We start from the raw sequence: 14956 nt of genomic DNA, 5'->3' as shown, positions 1-14956 counted from the left end.
CCCCTCCTTTAATCTACAAAAACACACTTCCACTAAGTACTTCTTAGGTTTTGCAGAATTTACCGAAACTGAAGCTCATGGGTAGAGATTGTGTGAGAGGCGGGCTGCCCCCTTCCTCCCCGCTCCCTGCTTTCATGCCCCTCCTCTGAAACTCAGCTTCTGCCCTCTTCATATGGACGACGTGCTCCCAGAGAAACACTGGTGCCAGTCGATAGGGCATTTTCACAGCTCTCTTGGTGTGATGGTTAATTTTATGTTTCAGCTTGGCTAGGCCATGATGCCCAGTATTTGATCAAATGTCGTTCTGGGTGTATCTGTGACTGTGTCTCTGGGGGAGATGAACGTGGTGGACTGGGTAAAGCAGGTTGCCCTCCAAAATGAGGGTGAGCCTTGCCCAATCGGAGGACTGAATAGAACAAAAAGTTGACCCTCCCACGAGTGAAAGGGACTCCTCCTGCCCAACTGCTTCGTCTGGGACACCCGTCTTTTCTTACCTTCGGACCCAACTGAAACATCAGCTCTTGTAGGGTTTCAAGCCTGCCGGCTCTCAGGACGGAGCTAACAGTCAGGTGTCCTGAGTCCAGCTCTCCAGCTGCAGCTCTCAGGACTTCTCAGCCTCCATAATCATGTGAGCCACTTTCTTATAATCGATCTCCATCCATATCTATATCCTGTTAGCTCTGTTTCTCTGGAGAGCCCTGACTAATACAACTGTAGGCTACGCTTGTCATAATCAATGAACCAATATCGATACATCATTATTGAGTAAAGTCCATACTTTATTCATATTTCCTCTGTTTCCCTCTGATGTCCTTTTCCTATTCCAGGACCCTATCCAGGGCCTCACATGACAGTCACCTGTCACATCTCCTTAAGCTCCTCTGGGCTATGACAGCTTCGCAGGCTTTCCTTGTCTTTGATGACCTGGACAGTTTTGAGGAGAACTGTTCAGGTATGTCATAGGGTACCCCTCTATTGGAACTTGTCTCCTGTTTTTCTCAGGATTCTCTGGGGTTATGGGGTTTGGGAGGATGACCACAGAGGTAAAGCACCCTTCTCGTCACATCATGTCAAGGGCACAGACACATCAGTATGGACTCATGGGTATTTGTCTTATGCCTTGGATTATAATCAATACTACTTCATTTTGTTGCTCAGATGTTTCCAGATTTGGTGTTGGGAGTGCTTTCTTTTGGCTTCTGTGTCCCTTTGGCATACCCTTTTCATTGTGGAGTTTTGGGGGGTTTTTTAAATTTGTTTTGAACATTTTTTTACTTACGGGCACTATAAAATGCTCCAGACTCACCTTGTATGTTTTCTGCCCCAGTGCTAGAATAAGCCAAGGAACCCTGGTCCCTTTTATTGGTGAATGGCACTAGAAACCAGGATCTGGGCACCAGGTAGATATACAACATTAGGCACCTGTGACAATTCATAGAACTTTACAGCACAAAGAGTGAACATCAATGTCTGCAAACTAAAAATACCAGTTGGGATGTCAGGGGATCCAAGGACTAATGCAGTATATGTCATGAAAGAATCTAACCATATTACATATGTATGAAAGAATCTCAGGGAAGGGAGTGGGGGAAAGATGGTGACTTAAGTAACTTCAGAAATGAGTGGAGTCTGGGACTTCCCTGGTGGTCCAGTGGTTAAGAATCCACCTTCCAATGCAGGTGATGCGGATTCGATCCCTGGTTGGGGAACTAAGATCCCACGTGGCGTGTGGCAACTAAGCCCACGTGCCGCAACTGCTGAGCCTGGGCGCCACAACTAGAGAGAAGCCAGCGCGCCACAATGAGGAGCCCTCACGCCGCAACCAAGACCAGACATAGCAAACAATAAATAAATACATAAATAAATATTTTTTTTAAAAAGAGTGGAGTCTGTAAGAATAAAGGCAAAAGAAACTGCAAATAAGCACTGTACTCTAGGTTATAAAGTAGTTTCCCATGGGGGACTGTGTGTGTATGTTTATATAAGTTTATATACATGTTTATATATAATTTTATATAAAATAACTATATAACTTATATATAACATATATATGAGGGTGTATATATACACTTATATGTAATCCAGGCATGTGGCAATAGAAAGACAGCTCAGCAGAACACATGGACGAGTAGCGCAGCCAAGACTGCAAGTCATGCTCCAGGTTCCCTGTTCCTGTCTTCCCGGCACGTGGCTAGACTACATTTCCCACTCTTTCCTGCTGTTAGGATTGGCTACATGATTCTGAGTAGAAGTGAGGTGCATAACTTCCTGATCTGCCCGTAAAAATTTTCATGCATCAGGTCGTTTCCTACAGCACTCTTTAGAGTAGGGGAAATGGGACTGATCCAATGTTTATTAATAGGGCCCTGGTTAAAGCACTTGTACATCTGTACCACAGGCAACTATGATGAAGGTAAAAAGAATGAGATATATTTATATACACTAGCATGAAAAGAGGTCCAAAACATAATGGTTATTAAATGAACAAACCAAGTTAAAAAGCATCATATAAAATCCACACAGTGAGATACTACTCAACAATGAAAAGGAACAAACTACCAAGACACAACCACGTGGATGCATCTCACATGCATTGTGCTGAGTGAAAGAACCCAGGCTCAAAAAACTACATACTGTTTCAGGGGTTGGCAGACTGTGGCCTGTGAGTCAAATCCAGCCCATGTCTTGTTTTTGTATGGCAGTAAGTAAAGAATGGTTTTTCTACATGTTAAAGGGTTGTGTAAGAAAAAAAAGACTAAGAATATGTGTAAAAACACATTTTAAGATGAAAAATAACAATACAGCATATAAAAACTTGTAGTATACAGTTAAACTCATGCCTTGAGCGAAATTTATGGTTTTAAATATACACATTACAAAAGAAGAAAAAAGAATGATTCAGGCATTCTCAAGAACTTATTTAGGTGAAAAAGCAGCAAATTAAATTCCAGGGAAGTAGGAGTAATAAAATAATAAATATGAGAGCAAAAATTAATAAAAATAGAAAATACATATACAATAGAAAGGATTAACAAAGCCAAAAATTGAAAAAAGAAAAGTTCTTTAAAAAAATTAATTGACACACTCCAGGTATAACTGTTAAAAAAGAAAAGAAAGGATACAAATAACCAATTTCGAGAATGAAAAAGGATGAACATAGATACAAAAATCCTCAAAAATATTAGCAAACTAATTTTAAAAAGAATAAAATACCTAGGAATACATTTAACCAAGGATGTGAAATATCTTTGCACTGAAAGACAGTGATGAAAGAAATTGAAGAGGACACAAGTAAATGGAAAGATATTCCGTGCTCATGGATGAGGAGGATTAATTTTGTTAAAATATATTACCCAAAGCAATCTACAGATTCAATGCAATCCCTATCAAATTTCCAATGACATTTTTCACAGAAATAGAACAAACAGTCCTAAAATTAGTATGGAACCACCAAAGACCTTGAAGAGCCAAAGCAATCTTGGAAAAGAAGAACAAAGCTGGAGACACCACTTCTTTCAGATTTTAAACTGTATTACAAAGCTATAGTAATCAAAACTTCTGATTACCCTATTTTCAACGAGACAGAATAGAAGGCCCAGAAACAAACCCACACATAAATGGTTAATTAATTTGTGATAAAAGAGCTAAGAATACACAATAGAGACAGTCTCTTCAATGAAAGGTGTTGGGAAAACTGGACAGATACATGCAAAAAATGAAACGACCACTGTCTTAAAGCATTCACAAAAATTAACTCAGATTGAATTGAAGACATGAACCTAAGACCTGAAGCCATAAAACTCCTAGAAGAAAACAGAGGCTACAGTAAGTTCCTTGACATCAGCCTGGTAATGATTTTTGGGGGTTGACATCAAAAGCGAAGGCAACAAAAGCAAAAATAAACAAGTGGGACCACGTCAAACTAATAAAGCTTTCGCCCAGCAGAGGGAACTATCGACAATATGAAAAGACAACCTACTGAATGAAAGAAAATATTTGCAAATCATATATCTGATATGGGGTTAATATCCAAAATATGTAAAGAACTCATACAACACCATAGTGAAAAAGCAAAGAATCCAATTAAAAATGGGCAGAGGATCTGAATAAACGTTTTCCCAAAGAAGACATACAGATGCCAACAGGCACACGAAAAGGAGGCAGGGAGAGGGCGGGGCCCAGAGCACCACGGGACCCCGTGGTGGCATGGGGGGCTGAGGACAGTGGGTACAGAGCGGGACGCGGCCTCGGTGGCCGGGAGCCGAGGGGCAGTGTACGTCCGGCCCTCACGGCTGGTGGGTGCTCAGTGAGTCTGTCCAGAGTCTGTCCCCAGCTGCGCTCAGTGGCCCGGGTCAGACGGGGTCAGTGAGACTTTATCCAAGTGAGACCGATAGAGAGAGCAGGTCCAGGGTGTTCATAATGACCACAGCGGAGGCCGCGGCGTGTGAGCCGGTGGACACAAGGGGCAAGGGACTTTGGAAGGCCGTAGGCTGCGGTCCCGGTGGGCGGAGTCCGGGGCAGAGAGCACGGCGGGGGCACTTGGGGGCTGTAGGGGCCTCCCCGCCTTCACCCTCCGCTTGCCCCAACCCCTCTCCCTGCGAATCTATCAGCTATGCTGGAACCGTCTTCCACACAGACGCGGACCGTGACTCCCCTCCCCCGCCTCCGCCCTCCTCCTCCCCCCACCCCTCCCCCTCCCCTCCCCCTCCCCCCCACCCGTCTAGCCAGCAGCCCCTCCCCTCGGCCTCAGCTCCCTCCTCTGGCAGCAGGGCTCAGACCCCGACTCACACCCTCACAGCCACCCCGGCCTCCTGAGTCCCGGCCGGGCCGGCGCCTGCAGACCTCGCCTCAGCTGCCCGTGGTCCGGGGCGCCGCCGGAGCCGCGCGCTGCTCCTCGCTCACGGCTGCCCCTCGCTCACGGCTGCCTTCTCCTCCTGACTTGCCCGCGTCCGCCTGTGCACCCGCTCCCTGCCTCCTCTCTCCGTTCTGCTCGGTCCTTGGCACCGTTTGACGCGTGTGTGGTTTACTGATTCGCCCCGCTTGCTGTCTGTCTCGCCAACAAGGGTGCAACCTCCTTCCAGGGAGAAGATTTTGTTCCTGCCACTCAGCACCGAGTGCTCGGGGCTGTGCGACGGGCACTTTTGTTTACTCTGGTAAAGGATACGTGGAGTAGAATGTTTCACTGTAACCATTTTGATGCGTACGATTCAGGGGCCTTACATTCACAGCACTGTGTAACAGCCACCACTTTCCAAAACCATTTCCGCACCCCTAGAACAACCTGTATCCGCTAGGCCACCACCCCCAACCATTACCGCAATCCTCCGTGCCGGGGCTCGGCCCCAGCTCCTCGGCGCTGCTCTCCGTGTCAGGTAGGTCTCTCTCGGTGGGAGGCGCAGGCCCCGAGCCGTCCAGGCCTTGAGCCCTGGGCTCGGAGTACGAGTGTCCCCGAAGTCACTCGGAGGTTCCTGACAGCTGGTCCCCGGGAGGAGCAAGGATGGGAGGGGGACTGCGGCGCAACAGGGGAGACTGAGGTATGAGCCCGGAGGAGAGGGCAACAGGCCCCTGCGAGTCGGCTGACGCAGCCTGCCTCCTCCTCGACCCCCTGTTTCCCTCCCCTCTGTCCGGCCCTTCCCTGCGCCCAGAGTACAAGAAGAAATACCGAGAGCATGTGCTGCGACAGCACGCCAAGGCGAAGGAGAGGGACGCTCGCTCCGTGAAGATCAAAGAACACGTCGCCAAACTGCGCATCGCGCCCAAAAGCGCTGCCCTGGAGCACGAGGCCCTGGGGCCCTAGGAGGAGCCAGAGCTCGCTCGGCGATCCGGCAGCCACACCTTCAACTGCCTGCTCGGCGGCGACGGGGAGGGCCAAAGACCGCCGACCGTGGTGCTGCAGGGCCCGGGGGCATCAGCAAGACCATGGCGTCCAGGAAAATCCTGTACGACTGGGCGGCGGGCAAGCTGTACCACGGCCAGGTGTACCACGGCCAGGTGCATTTCGCCTTCTTCGTGCCTTGCCGCGAGGTGCTGGAGCGACCGGGCACGTGCAGCCTGGCCGACCTGATCCTAGACCAGTACCCCGACGGCAACGCGCCGGTGCGGCAGATGCTAGCGCAGTCCAAGCGTCTGCTGTTCATTCTGGATGGCGTGGACGAACTGCCGGTGCCAGGGCCCGCCGAGGCCGCGCCCTGCACAGACCCCCTTGGGGCCGCGAGCGGCGCGCGGGTGCTGGGCGGCCTGCTGAGCAAGGCGCTGCTGCCCACGGCCCGCGTGCTGGTGACCAGGCACGCCGCCGCCCCCGGGAGGCTGCAGAGCCGCCTGTGCTCCCCGCAGCGCGCCGAGGTGCGCGGCCCCTCCGACAAGGACAAGAAGTACTTGTACAGGTTCTTCCAGGACGGGTGGAGGGCGGAGCGTGCCGTTCGCTTCGCTAAGGAGAATGAGACGCCGTCCTCGCGGTGCTTCGCCGTGTGCTGGATCGTGTGCCCCGTGCTGCACCACAGCTGCTGCAGGTCCTGACCTGTCGGGCACCTCCAAGACCACCACGTCCGTGTACCTGCTTTTCAACGGCAGCGTTCTGAGCTCGGCGCCCGCGGCCGACCGACCCCACCTGCAGGAAGAGCTGCGCAAGCTGTGCCGCCTGGCCTGCGAAGGCGTCCTCAGGGGCAGGGCGCCGTTCTCTGAGAAGGACCTGGAACGAATGGAGCTTTGCAGCTCCAAAGTCCAGGAGTGTCTCAGCAAGAAAGAGATGTGCTAGGTGTGCTGGAAACCGAGGTCGCCTACCGGTTCATCGACCAGACCTTCCAGGAATTCTTAGCCGCGCTGTCCTACCTGCTGGAGGACGAAGGGGCTCTCCAGACACCTGCTGGCGGCGTAGGGGCACCTCTGTGGGGGGACCCGGAGCTGCGTGGCCACCTCGCGCTCACCACGCACTTCCTTTTCGGGCTGCTGAACACAGAGAGGATGCACGACGTCGAGCACCACTTTGGCTGCGTGGTTTCAGAGCGCGGGAGGCAGGGTGTCCTGAGGTGGGTGCAGGATCAAGGCCAGGGCTGCCCTAGGGCGGCGCCAGAGGGGACGGAGGGGACCCAAGCGTTCCAGGGCTCTGGGAAGTCAGAGGAGGAGGAGGGCGAAGAGCTCAACGACCTGCTGGAGCTGCTGTCCTGCCTGTAGGAGACGCAGGAGGACGCCCTTGTGCACCAGGCCCTGCGCGGCCTCCCTGAGCTGGCACTGGAGCGAGTGCACTTCAGCAGAGTGGACCCGGCCGTCCTGAGCTACTGCGTGCGGTGCTACCCGGCAGGGCAGTCCCTGCAGCTGCTTAGCCGCAGACTGGTCGCTGCACAGGAGAAGAAAAAGAACAGCCTGATGAAGCGGCTCCAGGGCAGCCTGGGAGGCAGCTCATGAGTCCCCAGAGCAGGGCGGCCCCTTTCTGCAGGCCCTCTGTGTGCGGCATGTGTGCATCTTACGCGCTGGAAGTGTCCATCTGGGCCTGGGGAGTGTGTCCAGGCCTGGCGCCTGCTCCGCAGAGGAGAGGCAAGACTTCAGGCTGGTTTTCCCACCACCTTGCAAGGCAGCTCCCAGGGTGTCCTCTCCATGCCCTGCACCTCAGCACCCACGTCCGAGGCAACCCTCCCAGCACTCCCTCCACCCACCGTGATGCGTTCTCATAAGTTCCGGCGTACACCACACCCTCAGTGCCCTGAGCCTTTGCTTCTACTGTTCCCTCCACCCCGAATACCGTTCACTGCCTATCCTCAAAGCCTCTCCAAACCGTCCCAGCTGGCCTGAGACCATTTTGGCCTCAGCTCAACCCTGCTGGACTTGGCCAGCTTCTGGGACCCCAGTCAGCCCCTCCACTTCCCCAGATTCCCTTCCATGATCCAGTTATTCATTCCACAGAACAGACAAAAAATCGCTGCCCTCCTGGAGCTGGCATTCTAGGAAGAAGGGAAAGCAGGGGGCTGGGGGATGGAGCCAACGGTTTCCTCTTACTTGTAAGTAGTCTGGGAAGATCTGGTTGTGGACGAGGCATTTAAAAATGGAAGGAAGGGAGAGATCAACCCTTGAAAACGGAAGGAAGGGAGGGATCAACCCTAAGGATGTCCTCATGAAAAGGCAGTGATTTAGCAAGTGTAAAGGCCACAAAGGGGTCTGTCTTGGTTGGCTCGTGCTGCTGTAACAAAATACCACACACACACCGGGTGGCTTGTCAACAGGTACGTTTATTTCTCACAGTTCTGGAGGCTGGGATGTCCAAGGGTAAGATGCCAGTCAATTTGGTGTCGGGTGAGGACCCGCTCCCTGCAGATGGCTGTCTTCTGGCTGTGTCCTCACAGGGTAGAAAGAGGGCGAGCTCTCTGGCCTCTTCTTATAAGGGCCGTAATCCCGTTCCTGACAGCTCTTGACCTGATTATGTCCCAAAGGCCCCACCTCCAGATACCATCACACCGGGGATTAGAATTCAAGGGATGGGTTTGGGGGGGGAAATCACATTCAGTCCATAACAGAGCGTGCTTGGAAAGGTGCAGAAGCAGCAAGGAAGCCAGGAGGGCAGCAGCGGGATGGGGGAGGGGCCGAGGGGGGGAGGGGCCCTGGGTGGCTTGTCCCGCCGGTGAGGTGGGCACCACTGCAGGCTTTGAGAACTTGACCACTCCTGGGGTAGATGTGGCTCTGGCTGTGCTGACAAGGGCTGGGGGGCCAGAGCAAGGACGGCACTAACCCAAGAGCACGGCTTGGACTGAGGGTGGACGGTGAGAGCAGGCACCCCTGGGAGGGGGACGTGCCGGCGGATGTAGGCGTGGGCACAGCAGGCCTAGGCAGCGGGAGGGTGAAGTCACCATAGCCTGTGCTGGGCAGGCCACGTCAAGAGCAGGTTTCAGGGACACGTTGAATCCGACTGTCCCTGGCTGGGCGAGTGGTCAGAGCACAGTCATTCGGGTCAGACCAGGGCCAGAGAGACGAGGTCCAGACAGGCCCAGGGCCTGGAGCCTCCAGCGAGGCAGGGGGCAAGTGGGTAGACGGGCTGAGAGGAGGCTGGGGAGAGCCAGAAAGCGGGGCGGGGACAAAGGAAGGCGGGGCTCCAGGAGGAGGACCTGCCTCACCCCTTCTGGGCGGACGGGGGCTCAGGGAGAAAGGCAGGAACCGGCGGCAAGAGAGGGGACACCTAAACCGAAACCCTGTCCCTCTCAGATGCACCCTTGGAGAAGACTCGAGGCAGAGCTGGAGCTGGGCTCCTCGCGCCCCGTGGGCACGCCTGGTCGAGGCGGCCCCGCCCGCGCCCCGGGGCTGGGGACGTTCCATCCGGCCCGCCCTGCGCGCCCTGGGGCGGGGACCTGGGGCCTTCCGGTGACAAGGCCGCCGCTGGCTCCTCCTTCTCCCTCCGCTCTGACGCCCACCCGCTGGAGCCGAGGGACGCGGCTGGGCTGCGGCGAGCCCCAGGGGTGCGGCCGACGGCTCGCCTGCCCCCCCCCCGCCCCCAGCTGCCGGCACACCACCCTGTGCCCAGCCGGCCTCCTGGAGGGTGAGGCCCGCCGGCTGAGGCCTCCTCCCTTCCCGCCAGCCGGATGGCTTCGAGGCGGTGCGCCGGGAGAGAGCTGGAAGGGACTGAGGCCCCAAGGTGGGAGTCTGGGGCCTCTGCTGTGTCCCTGGAGATCAGTTTTGGGGGCGAGGGTCTCTGAGGGTTGAGGGTGTTTCCTGGGGTGGCTTGAGAGTGGGGTTCTGGACAGTCGGGGCTGCCCAGTGGGTCACGCCCGTCCCTCCACCCGTGGGGGCATTAGCCAGGTTCCAAGGCGAGCTTCGGGGTTTACAGAAAAGGGAGGCCCAACCAATGGTGAAGCCTCTGACTCCGCCTTTTGCAGGCCCCTCCGCGGAGCCACCGTTTCCATGGAGGATGCTGGCAAGGACGCCACCAGATTCACTGCCCATGCTCTGCCCAGTGACCCCCGGCTCTTGGCCACCGTGACCAACGCCTACTTGGGCACACGCGTGTATCATGAGACACTGCATGTGAGCGGCGTGTACAATGGGGCTTGGGGGGATACGCACCGGGCCGTTCTGCCCAGTCCCCTCAATGTCCAGCTGGAGGCCCCTGCAGGATCAGGAGAGCAGCTGACCAAGACCTTTGTCCTGGACACTAACACAGGTAGCCACTGCCTGACCTCCCCGTCTCCTCCGCCATTGTTCCAAGCGAGTGGGAGACCCGACAGAGGTCCCATCCAGAGCATGCAGACTCCCAAAGAAAAGGAAGCCCTTAGAGGCCACTTTGTGAGGCCTTCAGCCGGACGGGCCTCCTGGGCTGGCAGGAGCTGGCCGCCCCTGTGCAGCTGTCGCTTCCCAGACAGGGCATTTGGGGCTCGGAGGTGACTCCACTCCCCGCCCAGGAAGGGTGGCAGCTTTGGAACTGTCCTCGGCGGCCCCGAGTGGGGTGTGTGAATTGCCTTGTCTTCCCCTCCGCGCCCCGCCAGGCTCCTTTCTGCACACCCTGGAGGGCCCCAGCTTCCGGGCCTCCCAGCGCATCTATGCCCACCGCACGCTGCCTCACGTCCTGGCCTTCAGTGTGTCCATCACCCGCCTGGCCACAGGGAACTGGCCCATCACTGTGCTGCTGCAGTCAGCCTTCTCCCCAGAAAGCCCGGACCTGGACCTGCATCTGGGTCCTGACTTCCAGGGAGCCCGGTGAGGAGGGGGCGGGGGGGCCGGCTGGGTGGCCCGAGGAGGGAGCCGTCCCTGAGACACAGCCGTCCTGTTGCAGGTACCTGTACGGCCACACGCTCACCCCCGAGCAGCCTGGGGGGGCACAGCAGGAGGTGCACATGCTGTGGACGCCGGTGCCCCCAGCCTTGACCCTTGGGGAAGGGGAGGAGGATGGGATGTGGGAGTTCCTGACGGTGGTGGGTGGCAGTCAGGCCGAAGCCCAGGCCTGCCTCGCCGATGCCCTGCAGCTGCAGGCCAGGCACGCTCTGTACGTGGCCCACGCCCAGGCCTGGGCCCAGCTCTGGGCAGGCTGTGGCCTAGATGTGGAGGGGCCCCTGCGTCTGCGCCAGGCCCTGCGTGGAGCTCTCTACTACCTGCTCAGTGCCCTGCCCCAGCCCGGGGCCCCAGGATACGTCTGCCACGGCCTCAGCCCAGGGGGCCTCTCCAACGGGAGCCGTGAGGAATGCTACTGGGGCCACGTCTTCTGGGACCAGGTGTGCACCATCCACCCTTAATGCACACCTGCTGCAGAGCCGGCTGTACATAGAGCTGCTGCCTCTCCCCTGCGTGGGATGGGGCTGTGGTTGGGGAAGCACAGGGACCGTGGCAGACGGAAGGTTTCCTGGAGGAAGTAGTGTCTTGGCTGAAGGCTGTGTAGGCATTTGGTGAAAACAAGTGACATGATTCAGGCAAGGGGACCAGAAGGCTCGGAGGCCCAGAACTGAGCAGGTGCAGGGCATCTGTCCGGGACATCTGTCCAGGGTGCCCTCACCGCTGCAGGAAGAGCGGTTGTAGAGGGGGCTGAGGAGGCTGTGGAGATTTTAACTGGGGAAGGACGTGGGCAGCCGTGAGCTCTGGGAAGACCCTTGTGACTGCTGAGTGGAGCGAGGGTGGAGGAAGGTTAGGAAGCCAGGACCGGCTGACTGCTGGGCTTGGGAGGGTCCAGGGTGCTGCTGCACATTTCCTGGTGCTGGAGAAGCTGGTGTTGTGCTCCCTTTACAGGTTAGGCTCAGAGAGGCGGAGTTGCTCACTCTGGGTTGGGCAGCTAGTGAGCAACAGAGCAGCCCCCCCCACCCCAGGTTGCCCACGCCCAGACTCTGGTCTGAGCCCTGGGCAGACGCAGATGCCCACGGGGGACCAGGCCTGAGGAGCGTCTGGGCTGGGGATGGGACTGGGGGGTTGGCAGGCAGAGGGCCCAGGACAGACCCAGATGGGGCAGTAGAGGAGGGAGCCGGACGTGGCCTGTGGGGAGAGAGGAGTGAGAGCGCCAGAACGAGGGGCTGCTTGGGCTGTGCTCGCAGGACCTCTGGATGTTCCCCAGTATCCTGCTGTTCCACCCAGAGGCCGCCAGGGCTCTTCTGCAGTACCGCATCCGGACGCTCCGTGGGGCCCTGTACAACGCCCAGAACCTAGGCTACCAGGTGAGGGGAACTGAGCACCTACCCTACGGGGCCCCCCAAAGGGCTGATGTCCCATACTACCCCCCAGGCCTTCATCCCTCACCCCAGCCCCCTCTGTGGGTGGGGCTGGAATGTCCTGTACACGTGGGAACAACAGCCTGACCGAGACGCAGCAGGGGGTCCCCTTCCTGCCCTGCCCCAGGGCAAGTACACACTGGAACCGGGGCAGAAGCCACCTGGCCCACGATGGGGCCACACAGAGGGCACTCAGAGCCCGCAGGCCCCCACGAGGGCACCCGGGACAACTGGTGCCCCCGCCTCTGTCTGCCCTCCATGGCGGAAGACTGAGAGCATCGAGAACTGGGGCGGGCTACCCCCGGTCCCCGGAGAGCGGAGTCAAGTCTACTCCACCCCCTACCAACCCCCCAGGGAGCCAAGTTTGCCTGGGAGAGCGCGGGCTCCGGCCTGGAGGTCTGCCCTGAGGCCATTTACGGGACCCAGGAGATCCACATCAACGGCGCTGTGGTGCTGGCCTTCTGGCTGTACTACCACACCACGCAGGTGAGGTGTCACTGTGCTGCCACGTGTGACCCCCTACCTAGCGAGGCCACGCTCTCCACGCTGCCATGACTTCTTGTCTGGGCTGGTCCTGTGGAGCATCTCAGAGCCAGGCCTTCATTTCTGGGCACTCAGAAGGGTGGGCGTTGGCAAGAAATGCAGTGACCAGTGGGAGCTACAATCACAGGTGCCACGGTCTCTGATGCACCACCTCCTGTTCTTCAGGACTTGCAGCTCTTCCGAGAGGCTGGGGGCTGGGATGTGGTCAGTGCCGTGGCTGAGTTTTGGTGCAGCCGTGTAGAGTGGAGCCCTGGGGAGGAGAAGTTCCACCTGAAGGGTGAGAGCATGGCCACGGTGGGAGGAGTGTGGATGACGGGGCAGGGGCAGGTGGGTGCTTCTCGGTTCAGCACGCGATCGCCGGCGCCTGATGCTGCCAGGCCCACACTGGCAACTGGCATCAGGGGCAGGTCCCCAAGACCCTGCACTAAACATCACCTTGTACTTATGTGCCCAGGAGTCATGCCCCCTGACGAATACCATTCGGGGGTCAGCAACTCCGTGTACACCAACGTCCTGGTCCAGAACAGGTCAGACCCAAGAACCTGCCCCACCTCCACCACACAGGGGGCCAGCCAGGAGTGCTGGGGCTGCAGCCCACCTCTCCCCATCTCTACTCCTAGCCTGCGTTTTGCTGCTGCCCTGGCCCAGGACCTGGGTCAGCCCGTCCCCAACCAGTGGCTGGTGGTGGCTGATAAGATCAAGGTGCCCTTTGACCCGAAACTGAACTTCCACCCTGAGTTTGATGGGTACCAGCCTGGTGAGTGGACTTGAAGCTCCTTCAGGGCCCTTCTCCCCTCCCACAGGACCTCGTGTCCGCCCTGGATGCCACCTTTCCAACAGAGCAGTCCCCGCCCTCCCCGACTTACCTCATCAGCAGCACCTCCCCCCGCCCCCCCAGGAGAGGAGGTGAAGCAGGCAGATGTTGTGCTCCTGGGGTACCCCGTCCCCTTCCCCTTGAGTCCTCAAGTTCGCAGGCAAAACCTGGAGATGTATGAGGCTGTGACGTCCCCCCAGGGCCCTGCCATGACCTGGGTAAGGAAACTGCAGGGTGTGGGGTGGTGGTGCTCACGGCAGCCCCGGCCCTGTCCCACTGGCCTCAGTCTTCCTTCCCCACGCAGTGGGTCTCACCCCAGCGTGATCTCTGATCTCTGTCCCCAGAGCATGTTTGCAGTGGGCTGGATGGAGCTGAAGGACCCCGGGAGGGCGTGGGACCTCCTGGAGAGGAGCTTCGCCAACGTCACGGAGCCCTTCAAGGTCAGCCTGGCCAGAGCCTCGACCTCCCCGCCGACCACGCCCACCTCCTGCACTGACCGCCTTGCCCCCTGCAGGTGTGGACAGAGAATGCAGACAGGTCGGGTGCTGTGAACTTTCTGACAGGCATGGGGGGCTTCCTGCAGGCGGTGCTCTTCGGGGTCACGGGGTTCAGGTGAGTGCAGTGGCAGGCACGGGGCAGCCACCTGCCGCCACTCCCCCCCTCACAGAACCTTCCCCTTGCTGCAGGATCACGGAGGCCGGTTTGACCTTCGACCCCATGTGTCCAGCGGGGGTCTCTGGAGTGTGTGTCTCTGGCATCTCCTACCAGGGGAGCAAGCTTGACTTCTCCTTCTCCGAGGGCTCTGTGACAGTTGAGGTCACTGCCCGGGCAGGGCCCTGGGCCCCCCCACTGGAGGCTGAGCTGTGGCCATCACAGAATCGGCTCCCTCTGTCCCCAGGTAGGCCGCCACTTCCGGACCCCACCCAGGGGTCCAGGGCACGTGACCCCCAAGGTAGCCCCCAGTGTGTGCCCTCACCCCACAATGCCTCCTCTCCCTGCAGGACACAAGGTCTCCTTTCCCTGCTCAGCTGGCCGGATACAAAGGTCACACCTGTAGGAAGCAGGGGCAGCAAGTTCTGCTCCAAGAGTTTCCTGGGAAGATTTTTTGAAGACATTAAACATCTGCACAGAGCCCACAGGATCCCCTCTGGGAAACCCTTGGGCCCTCCAGCCCCACCGAGTCCCCTCCCGCCGGCCCAGTCCTGCCCCCTCCCCCAAAACGACCAGGGCTATTGGCTTCAGGGATGTCTCTCAGGTCCTCCCCCTCCCTCTGCGGGTGCCCCCGCTGGCTGCACCCACCCCTCCTCAACGCCCTCCCAGCCTGCCGCCCCCTCCCACCCTCCTCCACATGGCAGGCCAGGCTCGCGGGTTCCAAGGAAAGTCTGGATTCTTTGGCCTAAGTTCAAGACTCTGCCTCTAGCCTGAGCTCCTCCCC

General features: G+C 57.7%; 2 protein-coding genes across 3 annotated transcripts; both read left to right on the top strand.

Annotated features, from left to right (window-relative positions):
* The first annotated feature begins 5174 nt into the window (after window positions 1-5174).
* Window positions 5175-7401, top strand: NLRP6 (NLR family pyrin domain containing 6). The gene is given in 6 exon segments (XM_067039511.1): window positions 5175-5184; window positions 5295-5372; window positions 5646-5900; window positions 5903-6500; window positions 6502-6748; window positions 6751-7401. Coding segments are annotated over 6 exon segments (1839 nt in total).
* Window positions 7402-9333: 1932 nt separating this feature from the next.
* On the top strand, window positions 9334-14653 carry PGGHG (protein-glucosylgalactosylhydroxylysine glucosidase). 2 transcript variants are annotated; one of them, XM_059069038.2, is made up of 14 exons: window positions 9336-9613; window positions 9855-10138; window positions 10461-10671; window positions 10748-11183; window positions 11991-12110; window positions 12519-12650; window positions 12873-12984; window positions 13162-13234; window positions 13328-13464; window positions 13606-13739; window positions 13866-13961; window positions 14036-14133; window positions 14208-14419; window positions 14523-14653. In XM_059069038.2, the coding sequence occupies exons 1-14, from the start codon at window positions 9561-9563 to the stop codon at window positions 14576-14578; spliced, it is 2154 nt and encodes a 717-aa protein (XP_058925021.1). In that variant the 5' UTR covers window positions 9336-9560; the 3' UTR covers window positions 14579-14653. The 2 variants fall into 2 exon arrangements, 1 of the variants encoding a protein (XP_058925021.1); XR_010841330.1 differs by lacking the exon at window positions 13606-13739 and having other exon boundaries at window positions 9334-9613.
* The last annotated feature ends 303 nt before the right edge of the window (window positions 14654-14956 follow it).

This window comes from Kogia breviceps, chromosome 7 (assembly GCF_026419965.1).
Source record: "Kogia breviceps isolate mKogBre1 chromosome 7, mKogBre1 haplotype 1, whole genome shotgun sequence".
NCBI lineage: Eukaryota > Metazoa > Chordata > Mammalia > Artiodactyla > Physeteridae > Kogia > Kogia breviceps.
This window is presented reverse-complemented; position numbering and strand designations above follow the sequence as displayed.